This window comes from Cygnus atratus, chromosome 10, assembly GCF_013377495.2.
Source record: "Cygnus atratus isolate AKBS03 ecotype Queensland, Australia chromosome 10, CAtr_DNAZoo_HiC_assembly, whole genome shotgun sequence".
Lineage (NCBI taxonomy): Eukaryota > Metazoa > Chordata > Aves > Anseriformes > Anatidae > Cygnus > Cygnus atratus.
The window spans coordinates 6442093-6457878 of record NC_066371.1 but is presented as its reverse complement, the minus strand read 5'-3'; the positions used below and the strand labels follow the sequence as shown (position 1 = coordinate 6457878).

General features: G+C 45.9%; 1 protein-coding gene across 2 annotated transcripts in view; it reads right to left on the bottom strand.

The window, feature by feature from the left end:
• Window positions 1-15786, bottom strand: part of LRIG1 (leucine rich repeats and immunoglobulin like domains 1) — an 87536-nt gene that overhangs the window by 26785 nt on the left and 44965 nt on the right. For both annotated transcript variants that reach the window (XM_035546897.1, XM_035546898.1), the window contains exons 4-7: window positions 4912-5049; window positions 3694-3837; window positions 1252-1395; window positions 150-293 (exon numbers count right to left, since the gene is read on the bottom strand). In XM_035546897.1, coding sequence (XP_035402790.1) covers window positions 150-293; window positions 1252-1395; window positions 3694-3837; window positions 4912-5049 — 570 coding nt within the window. The remainder of the gene's footprint in view (window positions 1-149; window positions 294-1251; window positions 1396-3693; window positions 3838-4911; window positions 5050-15786) is intronic.

Below are 15786 nucleotides of genomic sequence, written 5' to 3'. Positions count from 1 at the left end.
ATCACTTGGAGGCTGCAGTTCCTGCATTTCTACATGTTGATACAGTGGAAGCTGTAGGCCATGCGATGGGGGAAAAGTCCTTAGCTTGCCTGCCAGCGTTACATTAGCATCAAACCCCGCCCAATGAACCACAAGGGAAACCAACTTACAGCTCATGCAGCTTCTGACAGAAGCTCCAGCCATCAGGGTTGATGCGAGATATGGAGTTGTTGCTGAGGTGAAGCTGGTGGAGAGACGAAAGGCCATAGAGAGAGCCACTGTTTACTTCTGTCAGGCTGTTATACTCCAGGTGGCTGTAGAGAAAAATCAGAAGGAACACTGGTCAAGTGCTGAAGAATTCCCAACAATGAAGAATCTCCACAAAGGACTGGGGTTTTAGCCATTCCTACACATATTTCTATATACCTATGTGGACGCACCCATGCGTAAGCATTTCATGTGCAAGAAAGGATAGAAATTCAAGGGCAACACAAGCAAAAGGTCACTTAGCGTTCACTTTGCAAAAGGCTTTCTACCACGCACTCCCACACAACCTCCCAGTACAAAGGCACAACACTGCCACTGTCACACAGTCACAAGGTACCAAGCTGGTATGTTCTGAGGGCTCAATGCCCAGAATGAGGTGTGACTGTTGAGGTATGCTCCACTGCATGTAAACTGGGCTTAGAGCATCCCACTGGAGTTTGTATTTGCAGAGTCTCAGCTGTGTGACAGCAGCTTCCAGAAACACACTGCCTTGATCACTTGTGACCCTGCAAACACACTTGAAAGCCAATCACATTGCAAGTTTCAAGCATTTCTCTGCAATGACTGTTCAATGTGCTCTCTTGTACGGAAAGAACGCATCACTGAGATAGGCTGGCCTGGTTTCTAGGTTCCCCCAAGATGCAGAATAATCAGGTCTGCGACATATTTTCCATGTATCAGTTAAAAGAAATTTGCAGGAGCCAGAAGAGCTTTCATTTAAAGCCCAGTTGGGAACTTACGGAGCGTTCAAATCATCAAACTTACAAAGCAATACTGCCACAGCTTGAAAAAATGGATTTTTTTTTTATTGAACACCTGGTAGAGCACTGAGTTGACAGTGGGTCAACGAGACAAAGGCTGCTGTAGCACTGCACAGTTCTGTGCATGCAGGACATAGAAAGAAACATGAGGAGTGGCACTCTGATGAGAGCCCTTGCTAAAAGAAGAAAAGGACAAGATAACAGGTGTTAGCTAGGCTGTTTAAGAGAAAAGAACACAACTTACAGAACTTGCATCTTGGCTAGCCCCCAGAAAGCCCCATCAGTCAATTTGCTTATGTTGTTGCGCTGGAGTTTCAGGACTTCCAAGCTGTCCAGTCCCTGGAACGTCAGGCCTTCAATCAGGCGGATGCGATTCCGGTTCAGCTCCCTAAAATCACCAAGGCCATACAAGTATATTAAATCCCAGTCCTTTCTCACGAAATCGTCTGCGCAGCATACAATGGGGACAGCAATGCCAACAACGCCTCCATCGACCGTTCCCAGGAGAGAGCAGAGAAGCGCACCGGAAACTTTCAATCCCCGAGCCAGCCAGGGAAGTCAGCTGGGTGTGATCTCTTAAATAAACTCACCCTGGGACAGACTTTCACTGCAGAGAAATTACAGACAGTGCAGCAATTCCTCTTCAACCCTCTTCTCTCTGAATATCTTTTAAGCCATTTATCCTTTTCATCAATTTTCACACTTCATCTTCTCTCAGGCAGAGACACCGTGTGAACAAACACAGTTAAACATCGGCATCGTTTTCCTTACAACCCACCGTTTTTACAGGACTTGTAAAAAATGTGCTCTGAAACAAATGGGTGCTATATGAACTGTGAGCCCAAGAGGAAGTTTTATGGCTAAGTTTGAAAGGAAAGCTTTCAGTTCCCTTTACAAATTTCACATTTTTTCCTATTATAAGAAACTAATAAAGACTGAAACAAGTTGTTCCAATAATGAGGCAGTCAGTATTCTGTGTATACAAAGATCTCCAACTTGGTTCATTAAATTTTTCTCTTTTTTTCTCCACTGCGTGAGTGGGAACTCCTAAAGCTTGGAAGCTTGGGAATACCTTTTTTTTCCCGGAATAGCAATGTGAACATCATCACAGCACACTTCACCAACCCATATCAAACAATATCATGCATTGCTAGATCCAGACATGCCAGGTGAAATCCCAGTTCCATAACGGCAGTAGAGGAGTTCACTGACAAAATGCATTGAAGTTGAAGATAGAGCTTTGCAAATGGATGTCCTTTTTGCAAATGCAAGACTAACCTAAGGGTAGTTCCCTATTTGGTGTTTGTGTTGAACAAAATGATGAAGATTACAACATCAGAAATTGTTTTGGAAAAGATGAGGAAGCTGTACGAACTCCAAGCTTACTTTTTTTAAAAAGTAAGCTTAAAAAAACAACGTTGAAGTTGCACTGAAGTTGAGTGTAATTATAGTCAAGTAAGCAATTAGAAAGTTTTTAGGCATAAAGCCTGTTGTTGCCCTAATGCACTTCCTAGACTGTGAGCTATGCCTTGCCAGAAAAACAACTGTACACAACAAATTCTACAACACATCAAATCTGTATAACTTGCTATTCATTCCTGTTTATCCATAGGGTTAAACAACCAGCTGCGAGACTGTCTCAGAGTCTAAGAATACCAATCACTCTAACTTACAGTGAAAACTGTTCCTAAATAGATTGAGTTGACCCTTGGTTTATTACACTTTTGCACAGGACGCAGATGAACACAGTGTATTACACGCTCTCAGCTAGTAGGCGGCAATTTCCAGCTGAGAGGCAACAGACTCCTAAGACACGTATGCTATTGTCCTACACTGTTCAATCCCAAATTGGCTATGAATCCTACAAGTATGCAAGCACAGATGCACACCCATTCCTTAGACATGTCTTGGTTTAAGGGTCTGCCTCTCAATCAGATGGTTGCCGTTTAGAGGCGTGAGTTCCAACAGCCGTTGTGGAGTTTTTGTTGATAGACAAAAGTTGATCTTTTGCCTATCAAATTTGATGGAAAGACCACAACAGGCCATAGGCTGGGACGGTTTCTTCAGCAGAAAAAGCAGATGGGAAAAGTTAAGCTATTAGAGCTACTATTTACACGTAAAGCATTTTTATAGTTGCAGATGTCTATGTGTCTCCATGCAGCTCCTGCCCTACAGACTGCAGGCAGGACAATAATGATGTGTGTGTTAACTCATCTAGAGTGTTATTTTCTCTGCCCAAATATCACTGCAGTTTAACAACCTTCCGCCATTGCTATTTTATTGCCACATAAAGATACCTGTGTGGTCTTGAAAACCTAACACGGTGGCTGAGCTCTGTCACTCCCAATAGACGCATCTTCCAAACCTCTCTTGCACAACAGACACCAGCAGCTATCAAGGGAATGGATTTGTCTTACACTGTCAATGCACAAGTTGCTGATGCCTGTAGCTGCATCCATCCCTCCCCACCTGATCAAAAGAATGGCCTGAAAAGTCAACAGCTACAAGACAAAAAGGACTCTCCCGGTATGTTTTACTAGGTGCTGGCAGAGCACCAGTGCATAGCTTATTCTAAGTTTTACAAATACCAGGTAGGGAAGGGTGACATTTGGTGCGTATATCCTCAGGGGCATTTTGCCTCCATAAAGTATGGCTAAGTTTAATTAAAACACACATTTCTACTCACAGTTGTATTAGCCTGGGTAGCCTGAACGCCTTGACAGGAAGCTGAGTGATCCTGTTTTTACTCAGACGAAGTGTTAGCAGGGACCGTGACAGACTATCAAAAGCACCAGGCTCCAGGGTGCTGATTCTGTTGCTCCCCAGGTAGCTGCAATAAATCACAGCAGAAAAATGAACAGTTCTGTCAGAAATCTCCTTTTATCAGCATTTAGTTGGTCTCCAGACAGGCTGGTGAAATTACAGAGGTGGCTTCAATTCCGTTGGATTTCTGGCTGCACAAAAAGCACAGTGCCTTTCCCAGAGCCCTGTGACGAATGTGGAGAAGTGCAGTGCAATTCCCAAGAGCTCCCCTATAACCTCCTGCTTCACAAAGTTTGGAGCGGAAGCCAGAAACCAGAGAATATTCTAGTGCAGGATGACTCCAGCCATTCCCCATTTCTTAAGACTTTTCCCTCAGCATCTGTCCCAGGGCTCTTTCTTACTCGCACTCTGGTCTTAGCACAGAGGCTGTTCTTACATGTTAACAAACAACCATCGGGTACAACACACACACTCTTCTATCCTCTTACAACCAGAGGCAGTAACTTTTGTGCAAACTTTAATGCAAGCAGATCATCTGTCTGCACCTTTTCAAATTTACCTAAAACACAGATTATTTTATGTTTCCCTGAATAGGCAAAAAGCTCTATGGAGAGGGCATTACTCTGCTTAATCCCGCTTTTTCTTCAAATTACCAATGAGAGATTTCTGTTCTTAGCCACTGAGATTTCATTCAATAGTCACTTTAACTGTAACGATGAAATAATCATTCACCCTTCCCTCTTCCAGATGCAAAGGGGCTGATCTAGGAAGCAGCACCTACAGATCCCACTGGGGAAGAGATACTGTTCTGCTGGAGACAGCTCTGGCTTCTAGGCTTCCAGTGAAAACACCAACACCTGGAGGATGCATTACAGCTTTTCACTGCTGCAACGTTCCCGTGCTACACAAATAATAATCTGCATTCTTTACGGGTACGTCAGAAACCCAAATGAAAAAGCTCAATAAATAACCTGACAGTGAGAACAATGTGCTGCCATCTGATTTTCCTCTGCACTTAAAATCCTGATGAATAACCCCATACTTTTTGTGTCGTTCCCTTTCCTTCTTTTAAAGAAGGTTTGAGGCCCTTTTCTCTGCTGTGGTAAGTCAACAAAAGCTGTTCCCAACAAGAAAAACTCACAGCTCCTTTATGTGAAGTCCCTGTGGAAAGCAGCCGTTTCGGATTTCCGTGATGTCATTGAAACTCAGGTCCAACGTTTCCAGGGTAACGTAGGGCTTCAGTTGACTTGCTTCAATGCTACGGATCCTGTTGTGATGCCTGAAATGGTCAGGAGGAGAAACGGAGACAATTTAGTTCTCTTGGAAAAACAAAGAGACTATCCGAGGCTGCAGCAGGCGCTCGGGCTGGCCGCTGAGTTCACACGTGGTGATTTACAGCACGTCTTTAGCAGCTGTCCTAGGAGAAACCCACGCCAGGGACACCTTCCCTAACCCCCATGTCATTCCTGTGACAACAGAGATTGGGTCTCATACATTTGCGGGCTTCTGGACAATTTTCCTGTTACGGTACGAGACTTTCCCTTCTCCACAAGTACTGACTCAAGTCATCAGTTCTCCTTCCAGTCATTTGGGCTTGGTCTCCTACAGGCCTGCACTTCCAAATCAGATTCGTTATATACAAGCTCTGCAGGGTTGGATTTTAATCCTGCAGGCAAACAGTGCTGAACAACAGTTTAAGCAAACTGCCAATGTTTTTACATGGAGGATGGGATTTTTAGAGCTGTCTGCAAGAAACAGATAAGTATATACAGTCTCAGGAAAGGTTACAAAACATTGCTTCCCTAACTCCTGGGGATCCTTGTGAAAACCCTCAGCTTTGGACTATTTACAATGATTTGTAACACACAGAAATACTGTAAGACGGCTTGTTCCTGCAAACATTTCCTCATCTTCTGCCACCTTTGTCCCACTGCGTGATCAGGACGACTCTGAGGTACCGTGCGCTCTGCCCAAGCACTGCCTACAGGATCAGACCCTGTAACAATCGTCTGCATTTGCTGCCTTATCGGCACCAGCCTGAAGGACTCAATCTGATGTTTTTCTTTAGAGGAGGTACTGCAAGCGCTCCTCAACATTTCCACAGCTGTCAAACAGTTAATTACCTCTTAGACCTCATCTGTACTCAGCAAGGTCTAACTAAAAATCCCCCGAGTCCTTTCCTCTGACTCTGTTCTGGCCTGAATCAGCGGAGAGAACAGTAACCAATTAAAAAAAAATACATTGTGCATTAGTCACAAGAAGTAGAGCACATGCCTGATGTGAATTTAGACCAGTCATTGATATTCCTGGCAAGGCTGAGAGTGAGGCACTCCAAATAGAGACGCTCAGCAGACACTTGAGAACTTGCTGAATAATAAGAGATAGCAGAGAGGGTTCAGACAAGTACTGTGGCTTAATCCGGCTGCCTACCCGCTGCGTAACCAGAAGAAGAGACAGCCGCCAGTGAAAGCGCTCTCGAATGCAAATTGGGACGCCCTGGCTCTCCCGACACAGCATCAGCTCTCTGAAATAAAAACCTGCTCCGTGAGCCCACCGGAGCCTTCAAGGCGCTGAAGCCGCCGTGTGTCTGGGAGCTGGTCTCCTCCAGCCTCACCCAGGTGTTCAGACAAGCCCCCCAAAAATACCTATAGCACGTGGCAAGGGTTTTCTGCTCCCCATACTGATCTCCTCTCCTTCCTCGCTACTAAAACCAGATTGTTTCACCACCACGTTTGCTGGTGCTGGTAACAGGAAGAGGCTATATACCGCATCCCCTTGACAATTTGTTTTCTGGAGACTCACCCTCTGAACAGCACCCGATGCTCACTTACACCGGGGAAATAGTCCCAGAAACACTGCTAGGAGTTTAAATGCTACTTAGTTAATTCAATGCAGGCTCACAAGTCATTAAGGTCAAATTTTACACCACTACAGAAATGCTCTGCTAATATGGTGCAAAAAGGCCTCAGGAAAATCAAAGGGAAGTCATAACTTAAGTCCCCAAACCGCTTACTCCATGGGTTACGGGCACGCAGGCTCTGCAAACATGAACAGTATAAAAAGCAATGATATAACCAGTATTCGTTTACAGCTGGAAATGAAGACTGAATTTTCACGTCCATGGCACGCAGAGGAACAGAGCTCCAGTGGATTTGTTAATAGGGTGAGTGAAATACAGGAAAACTCGCTGTACCCAGGTTTTTCTGTCCTCTGTTAACTGAGCGCACGGGTGAGAAGGATTTCATTTCCGTAAGGCCTAGTTTCTTTTGCAAGGCCTCAATAGGTAAAACTCGCCAGTTCAAAAATTTCCACCTTTTTTTCCTTCTCAAAATAACAGCGGCCATTAAATGAGCGTGCGTGACCCGATTCAGGGAAGTACCTCGACGCAGACATAAGCGAAAGCAAACCCCAGCATGCTTTCTGAGCTCTGCTGAAGAAGGGGCTGTGAGTTCAACTCTGATCTCATCTGGGCTGTGATGGCTGAGCTGAACCTGGCTGTAAGTTAACAGGAAATGAAGGCTTGTACAAATGAACACGAAGAATCCATAAACTACCTGACAATTCCTGCGCGGGGCAGCTGAGGCTGTAAGGGAGTGAGAGCACGGAGTGAGTTTGGACATGAGCTGTTCCTCAGAAGCCAATGTTATTTTTCTGGAGTATTAATATTTCTGTGCTTTAGTTGCTCAACATATATCCAGCCTGCCTGCCTGCCAGATCTCCCAGCCCTTCCCAGAGGACTGAGTTTAAGAAGGGAAGGGAAGGAAAGGGCAGGAAAGAACTATATTGTCTGAGCCATGCTCACAGTTTCCAGGTGACTTCTGTCCATTTGCCTCTCGCTTTCCTTGCGCTGCAGCTGGCAGATGAGATGGATGCATTATTTCACAAAGGAAAACAACAGGCTTCTTTCTCTCCCTCTCCCTGTCTCCTTCAAACATGGGCTGACTCCAAATGTAGCTCTCGGCTCCAAACACCATCCCGGGCCAGTCCCAGCTGGGGAATGTCAGACAGTTTGCTGCAAAGTACTGCACCCTCTCAAAGCGCTGCACTTCAAACAAAAGCAGCCCTGCTGACTTTTCCTATACACAGCATGTGATATGAACGCAACGTAGTCCAAACCTTTTGCTAGCTTGATTACATTTAATTTTTCATTCTTACAGTAAGAGCTGAAATGTGATTTAACCCTTCCTGTTAGTACTTGGATCCTTTCAGCTTGCCTTCCTTTGTTCCCAACCTTATCACAAAGGTGTTTTACAGACGGAAGACAAGTGATGAAGTTATAACTTTACCTCTCTCCTTTGACTGCACAAGGCCTGGATTTTTACCGACTCGCTCCTTAGTTTACAGTTCCTCAGCTTCAAAGGTGACAGATCAGATTTTAGTACCAATTGCTGGATCAGGCTTTAAAGCACGAATTACTGGTCCTTCCACAACCAATTTGCCTCCAGGTGTCTTTTCCTCTCCCCTCTCCTTAGGTATCACAGCCTGGAAACAGATTTCCCCACCTCGCTTCGGCCAGCGTTACCTCAAGAGTATAAGATGACAAGGCCTCAACGCGAGATTGAGCAATTAGAGCCAGGAGTGAGAGCCAAGTCTCTTACTTTCTATTCCCAGCTCTGGCACTGACTCATCCGCCTTGGGCAAGTTTCTTAACCCCTCTCTACCTCTGGGTTATCCATCTGTGTGGGAATGCACTGCTGGACTCAGCTGCTGCACGACTGCCTCGCCGAGGACTACGGGTTTGGAGTGAAAGTCGCTCTGGTGAAAAAGAAATCCCAGGGAGTGAGGAGCCCGAGTCCACGAGGGTTTGCTTGTGAACGAGGGAGGATGCAGCTAAAAGGGTTTTATTTCCCAGCTCTGTACCTTCATTCCTGGAGACGCCAATTTGGAGCTAAAGCAGATGAACCGTAGCAACCTAGCGCCATACACCAAGGCAACTCGAAGTCAGCACCGGGTGACTTTAACACCGCGAGCTGCACGCACGTGGCAGTTCCTCAGGCACTGCTTCGCCCTCGGGTCAGCACCAGTTGGAGCAAGCACAGAGGGAACCGACCCTCCAGCCACCACCACATCCACGCCCTGAGGTGCCGCAGCCCCTCAGCCCCTGCGCTTTGCGCTGCTCCCCAGCAGACCCCTCGGGGTTACAGGAGATTTGGGTTAGCCTCAGCCAGCCTTTTGCTGAACCGAGCCTATGCGGACAACGTCAGGAAGCAAACGCATGCTCTGCGCTTCTCCAGGCTGCTCAGAGACAGAAAAACAAGCAAAATGTTCCAGCGAAGCAAAGCGTGTTTGGGTTTGCTAAGTCAGGAGGGAGCCGAAGGGGGTGGCAGGAAAACAACAGGTGGCGCAAAGTCAAAAGCTTGCAGCATTTCCAGGAATCTCAGCTTGTATTTTAGAGGTAAAGTTACACTTTAATCCCGGTGGGTTTCCTAGTTCGAAGCGTCTTTGTGAATATTTATTTGATAAACAGGCTGTGAAACATTTTCCAGTAGACCTAATAGGAGAAGAATTCACCTTCCTCTTTGCAGCAAGCCTGTCCTTTGGAGTACACTAATCAGTTTAATTTAGACCATGGCTTCAAACCTCTTCTGTGAAATCGATGCAGAGAGCAGTGCAAACACGCTCCTTTGTTGTTAGAGCCACATTTACTTCCCCTCAGCAGCTGCCCATTAGAAAGCTGACAGCGGAAAATCAAAGCAAGCAGACCCTCAGATGGGAATGCACAAGGGGCTTTGCTCAGACTGATTTAAATACAATCAGCACAAAACCCTCCTGGTTTAGACAAAGCTTGAATTAAGTCTGCCTTGGCTGCTGGGAGCCTGCAGCACAACTGCGTGGTGCGAAGTGAGGCTAGAGGCAGGGAGCAGTCACATGCCTGGCCTTCATGTCGTGTCAGCTTACAGGGCTGGCTGGGCTCGCCGAAAAAAAAGAAAGCCTTAATACAGCAAACCTATTAAACCCACACCTGTTATAGGCATCAAAAATAAAATCAAGCTTCAAAAGAGGCTCCACACCTCGGGTAAGGCTCTATTAATAATGTGAGCACATTCTCAAAAGGAGCATATAAGAGAGATCACAAGGCTACAACCAGAGACTGAGAAGTCCAGAGTTCAGTTAATATTTCCATACTGGGAAAGTAGTGAAAAAAAACAGTGCTGGAGCCAGAAAGAGTTATGGGGTTTGCTACCGAAGGACATGTAAGGCTCGGTGTCACAGACAGGCCACGCAGAGAGGGCACGGCCAGAAGCGAGATCAAAGACACCGTAACACAAGCCGGCTCACATACACCGTGACTAAGTGATGCCTGGAATTACCTGCCCTCCTCCTCCTCCATCTTCTCAATTTGGAGAAGACAGAGATTTAATATCAATCTTCCTAGAAACACTAAAGAAGATTTAAGATACGGGTTCCTAAACTCCCACCTTAGATCTGCCATCTGATTTTACCCCGCCATTCATTACACAGAAACACAGTTTCACAGTGGAGGATGCCTGAGCAATTGCCCTGACGAGGATGAAGAGGAACCCATGATCTGCAAAACGTGGCTGTGCTCACAGTGGCAGCGATAGAGACATTTCCGTTTGTTCTTGTCACATCATCATGCTCCATAACATAAAATCTGTCCCAAGCGATTCCTCTTATGGAAATACGGATAGAGAACATTGCTGTAACTCAATTTTTATAGTTTATCAGCATAAAACTTCTTGCATGATCTTAACATTTTACTCCTAAAAATGCTGTGCCAAAGACTTTTAATCAAAAACTTCCTCTGCTGTATCACGACTTGTAAAAGTTCTACCTTGCAAGGGAAAGGCAACAGAGAACGGAGCGAATATGCAGGTGACAAGCTGGAAACTTGCAGCATGCTATCTGTCCGCTTACTTCTGTGCATGAGACCTTCCCCTGAAAGCCTGAGCTGCCCAAAGCTCAGCCGTAAGCCCTCAGGCTTCCCAGCTGCCCTGAGAGAGCTGCCTGCCGCTCTGCACTGCCATCTCAGTCTCACCAGCATCATCGGTGAGGCTCAAGGTTTGGTACCCTGACAAGAACGTACGTTCTTAGCCAACCCGGCGTGTGCTGAGCTTGCTTAAGGGAACAGCCCCGCTTTCTTTCTTTCCAATGTAACGCTGCACGCGTTTTTCTTTGGGCAGGAAGCAAGGACACATGGAAGCAGCCCCCACTTCTCTCAGATGCTCTGAATCACTCCTTCCCCGAGGAATCCTGGCGGAGCCCCAGGGCCGCCGCAGATACAGCTCTGTTTGTTCAGGTGCCGGCCGCATGCGCGGCAAGAGCAGAGCAGCGGCAGGCCAAGCAGCCACCACGTTTTAGGGTCAGACACAAAATGAGAGGGGGAAAAGAAAACTGCGCAGAGTTTACAGGCATCCTGACTCTCCCTTAAAGGTTTACGTGATCTGTCTGAGACTGTATGTCAGGATCTTCCCTCTCCCTAGTTCTCCTGCAGAACGAGGCCTTTCTAAGGTGCTGCAAACAAAATCTGCGACCATTTCAAGCTGTTTTCACTTAAAATCATCATACATAAGTGTAAAGCAAGAACAGGCTGACAGAGGTATTCCAGCTATACTGAACAATGGCAGGAAGTCTAAAGACATTTCTCCATTTGCTGACGTACTTACAGGGTTTTTCTTCACCAGGTTACATTCTTGGCCTGTGCCGGTGCTTTAGGATGGAGAAGCACAAAGCAAACTACCCACAGCTAGACGCAGGCTGGGACAGACGTGGGGCTCAAAACCATACATATTCTCTCCAGATATTTCTGCATTTACAGTGTTCATGTAAACTTTCCGTTTTGTCAGATAACCTTATGCTGTGCGTTAGATCCACTGAGGTGAGTGATATAATTTTATAAAAGCTTTCTCCCTCTCTCCGATCTGCATTTACTCTCACTAGACTTCCTGGACTCGCCACAATATGATTTTGGTTATTTTTTTGCAATATAAACGCCCTAAGCCTTCAGCATTCGATCTATTAGCAGAGTACAATGTGTGGGACAGGCAGGATTAGAAGTTAGTCATCTTTAAAAACAGAGGCTGCCTTACCGACTCAGCACGTTACGCAACCTGGTATGACATCAAAGCAAATTAAGATTCCTGAAGACCAGACCGTCCCTGTTACAGGCACAGCTGTCCCCCCCATCAGCAACAGGGTGGTTCCAAATGTACCAGTCTTTCTGCTTGATGCTTCAGGAAGATAGCACTCCGCACGGGCTTTTTAAATGATGTATTCACAAAGGGCACAGACCCACGAAAACGCTGCGTAAAGCATCTTTCATTGTTTGTCACAACCTCGCCGTAAGGAGCTTTCCTGAACTTTTATGAACTCAATGCCACAGAGCACAACCTTGCCTCCCCGCGTGCAGCTCCACCTCAAAACATCTTGGCACTGACCTTCAGAGTCACTGCGTGCATCCCTGTCAGGGATGGTGCACCCTTTAGTGGTGGGGCGAGGGATCTTTGGCAGCCGCTGCTCAGCTTACGCGGCCGTTTGGCCAGATCCCTGGCACGAGGGGGGGCAAGCGCCTCTGAGCCACTGGGCATAATCGATGGTGGTTTTGCAACAACCAGCTTGTGCACACGCACAGCTGTGCTAGCGTTTAACCCCCTTCTTCTCCAGCTCTCAGACCGATCCACTGCTCTCGTCACCCTCCATCTCCTCATATTCCCCAACCTCTGTCTGGAACAAGCACTGAGGAAGGCTGCAAAGGAGAGAAGAGGCTGTGCTGAGGGCTGAACTCTGCTGAGAAGGAACCGAAACGTCCTACAGGGATAGAAGGAAAAGAGTCCTACAAGGTAAATGGCAGATTTCACACAAGAATGTAGGAAACCACATGGCTCTGCACCACCTGTGTGAATGAGGCTGTGGGGCACTGCACAGGCTATTAGAAGGGGCTCAATCAGTATCTGAAAGGGGTCATTCAGCTGCTGGAAGATGACAGGTCAGTGTTTTTATGCCATACACTTTATGTATCTTATCATTGGCCTCCACGAGGAGTCCTGTCTGTGGCAAGGAGGAAGAGAGAGCGAGAATCAGAATGAGCCAGATGTGAATTTAACTCAGCTACCCTGACAGCTACCCTGTCCCATCCCCAGCACAGACAGCATCTTCTTTTTGTTGTCACTGCAAGCAAGTTTTTGCAAGCTTCGATCTAATCAACAAGGGTAGTGTTTTCATTTGAAAGCCAATAGGGCCCAGGATCACAAGGCATGTAGGCACTTTTATCCTTAAATCCTGATGCTGATTTTAGTTCCTCTTTGTGTAATAAATGATCAAAGCAAGGAAGATCCACCACAGCCTAGTGAGTGCATATGTTTTGTGGGTGGCTTTGTTTTGCTTTTGTCTCTCCACAGGAGCGAGGAGGGGAAAATACACAAGTGGAAAAGCAATTTAAGTGCAAACCAAATGTAATGACTCTGCCCGTGATGCTGGGACATAAATCCAAACTGTAATTGCATGCAGACTGCTTGATAGCATGCGCTGTTTGTGCCTGAATGCCACCAGGATGTGACACAGGCTCTTCCCATTTCTGACAGGAGCACAACAAACAGGTGAATTTAACCACACAAGATTTTTGTGACCCTGATGCTGAGGCAGGTAAATAAAGGACAATAGTCTTGAGTATCTGCTCCACAAGACCATGAACCTCTCAGAGTCTAATGGCACTTGCCACAGACCCTTAAAGAAGGCAGCGGTTAGAGGAACGCGCGCTTTTAACTGGCCAAGCAAACTCCTGTTAACACTTTATAGATGTAGATAGGCTGGCTGGTTGGGCTGTTCCAACATGACACACGCTTGTGCTCTGTTGAAAGGGCTTATCTGTCTTGTCAGCAAGGTCGCCAGAGCAGGGATAGCCTCTGGGCAGGCTTCACTGGGAGCTCTACTCAGCTGAGACTGTTCAGCCTGCAAGAAGGAATAGCTCCTGTGTGGAAAAGCAATAGCCAAGTTAAGAAAGAAAACAACTCTTCTTAGAAGTTTAGACACCTTGTTGTTAATAAAGCATGTCAAGTAGGAAGGACGGCTTCAGGAAACTGCGGAACAAGGTCTCGGAAGATCCAGGGAAGAAAAACTGATCTCTGAAGCAGAACTGATAATGTGCTAACCCAAGCTGGTGTGAAATAATAGCTGTACAAGCTTCCCCAGAGCAGATCTTGTAAAACCAATGGTCGAAATCAAAAGCATTCACCACCACTTAGCCAGAAAGTTCTTCAAGCCTCTTTAATAGGGCCAGTTACTTCTTCAGTTCCTTAGGTTGAAAAGAAAGAAGTCTGACCCAGGAACATAATCAGGGGGGCAAAAAGCTTCCGTAAGGAAAGGAGCTCCTTTTCCAGGGCTCCTGAAAAACTACAGAAAGTCCAGACCCTTTCCCGGGTTGTTTATACTAATCACGCCCCACTTCACCCTGAAACAGCAATTGCTTCCATGCAGTGTGACCTGCAGTGTACACTGGATTGGAGAAGGTATTTTAAGCCTAAAATCAATCAGCCATTTATAGGTTCTTTCTTTTGCCATCTACTCTTCTTCCCCTCTCCAACGTTTTCTCTTCAGATCCTTGACCACTAAAACACTTCTTTTCCCTTGCATGCTCCTGCACTCCTCTTTCATTTTCCAGCTGCCTTTGCTAGTTTCCCTGACGTGCAATTGAACATTAAATGGTTTGACAGGCAGAACATGTACTCACCCAACCACTTACTCCCAATCAATATTCACGAGGAATTCCTGTTAACAAGCAAGAGTTATGCACACACTTGGAAGGGAGGAGGGCCTCTTAAGTGATTATTTCATCCAAAGGCATGACTGATCATTTTCCTGTCCACCTTAATAAGCGGCATTCAGATTTTCCACCCCGCCTACCACCAGCAAGGCGGTTTTTACAACAGTAAGATCGTAACTTTCAACGTGATCCCTATTGTTCATCTCTGCAATTACCTGGGGAATTTAACGTGGGTTCAAAATAACAGAAAATCCAGCATATAGTCAGCTTTTATTCGGTTAAAAATGAGCCTTCCAGAGATTCTTTGCTAATCTTTTCCAACCCAGACACGGCAGGATCACACGTTAGTGAACACTGTTTACACTAGTGGTTCTTTACTCTGAATTACGCACCATTCCTCGCGGTGCCAGTGGAAGCAATGATGGAAGTGCTAAGCATTGCACAGAGCAGAAGGTAAATGGCAAAACTGATGTTTTACTCCCTGGGCTTTGAACCACGTTCACTTTTTAACACCTCTGCTGAAACAGTTTTAGCCTTGTTATACGCAGAGGAACTAAAAGACACTGCCTGTTCTCAAGCCTTCCAGGACGCTTGAAGGTAAACAAAATGGATTTTGGAAGCATTTATGGCACCATACTTTAAAAAGTCTGTTCTACCCCTGTTCCTGCTCTTACTTCGCACTGTGCATCTATTTGTGGCTGCTGCTGGGAAGGCAATGGCGAGCGAGGCAGACCATGCTCTGAGGAAGCACCACTGAGCTAAGGACCAGGAAAACTACCTGACACTTATGGACTGATAACGAGGACTAACTGGGCAAAGTGGAAAGTCTGGAAACAGTGACACGCTGATATTCTCTTGATTTTGTGCAATTTTGTCACAAAACTGTATCAAAGTTTCAAGCTTTTGGAGAGAAGAGAAATGGATAGAGGATTATACATTCATAAATACTTTAATTTGCTTTTACTGCAGTTGCAACTTTGCTTTTACTCGCCCCTGAGCAAACTAAATTGCAGTTACTAGCATTTTTAGGCAGGAAAGTCCAATATGCTAAAAAAAACTTTTAACTCAGCAAGTTATTTATGTTTGAAATCTGCTCAGCCTGAGAAGACTAACAAAGGAGCTGCCTCTGCAGACATGTGCTTTATTTGCCATATGCCATGAGACAGTCAATCTACCACAGATATTAATAGTAGTAACTTTGGGCTATTCTGAGGTTCAAATATGAGGCTGTTTTTCATATTGACCTTAACAAAAGATCATGGTCACAAATGACCCTAACAACTAATCTAAGCTTGA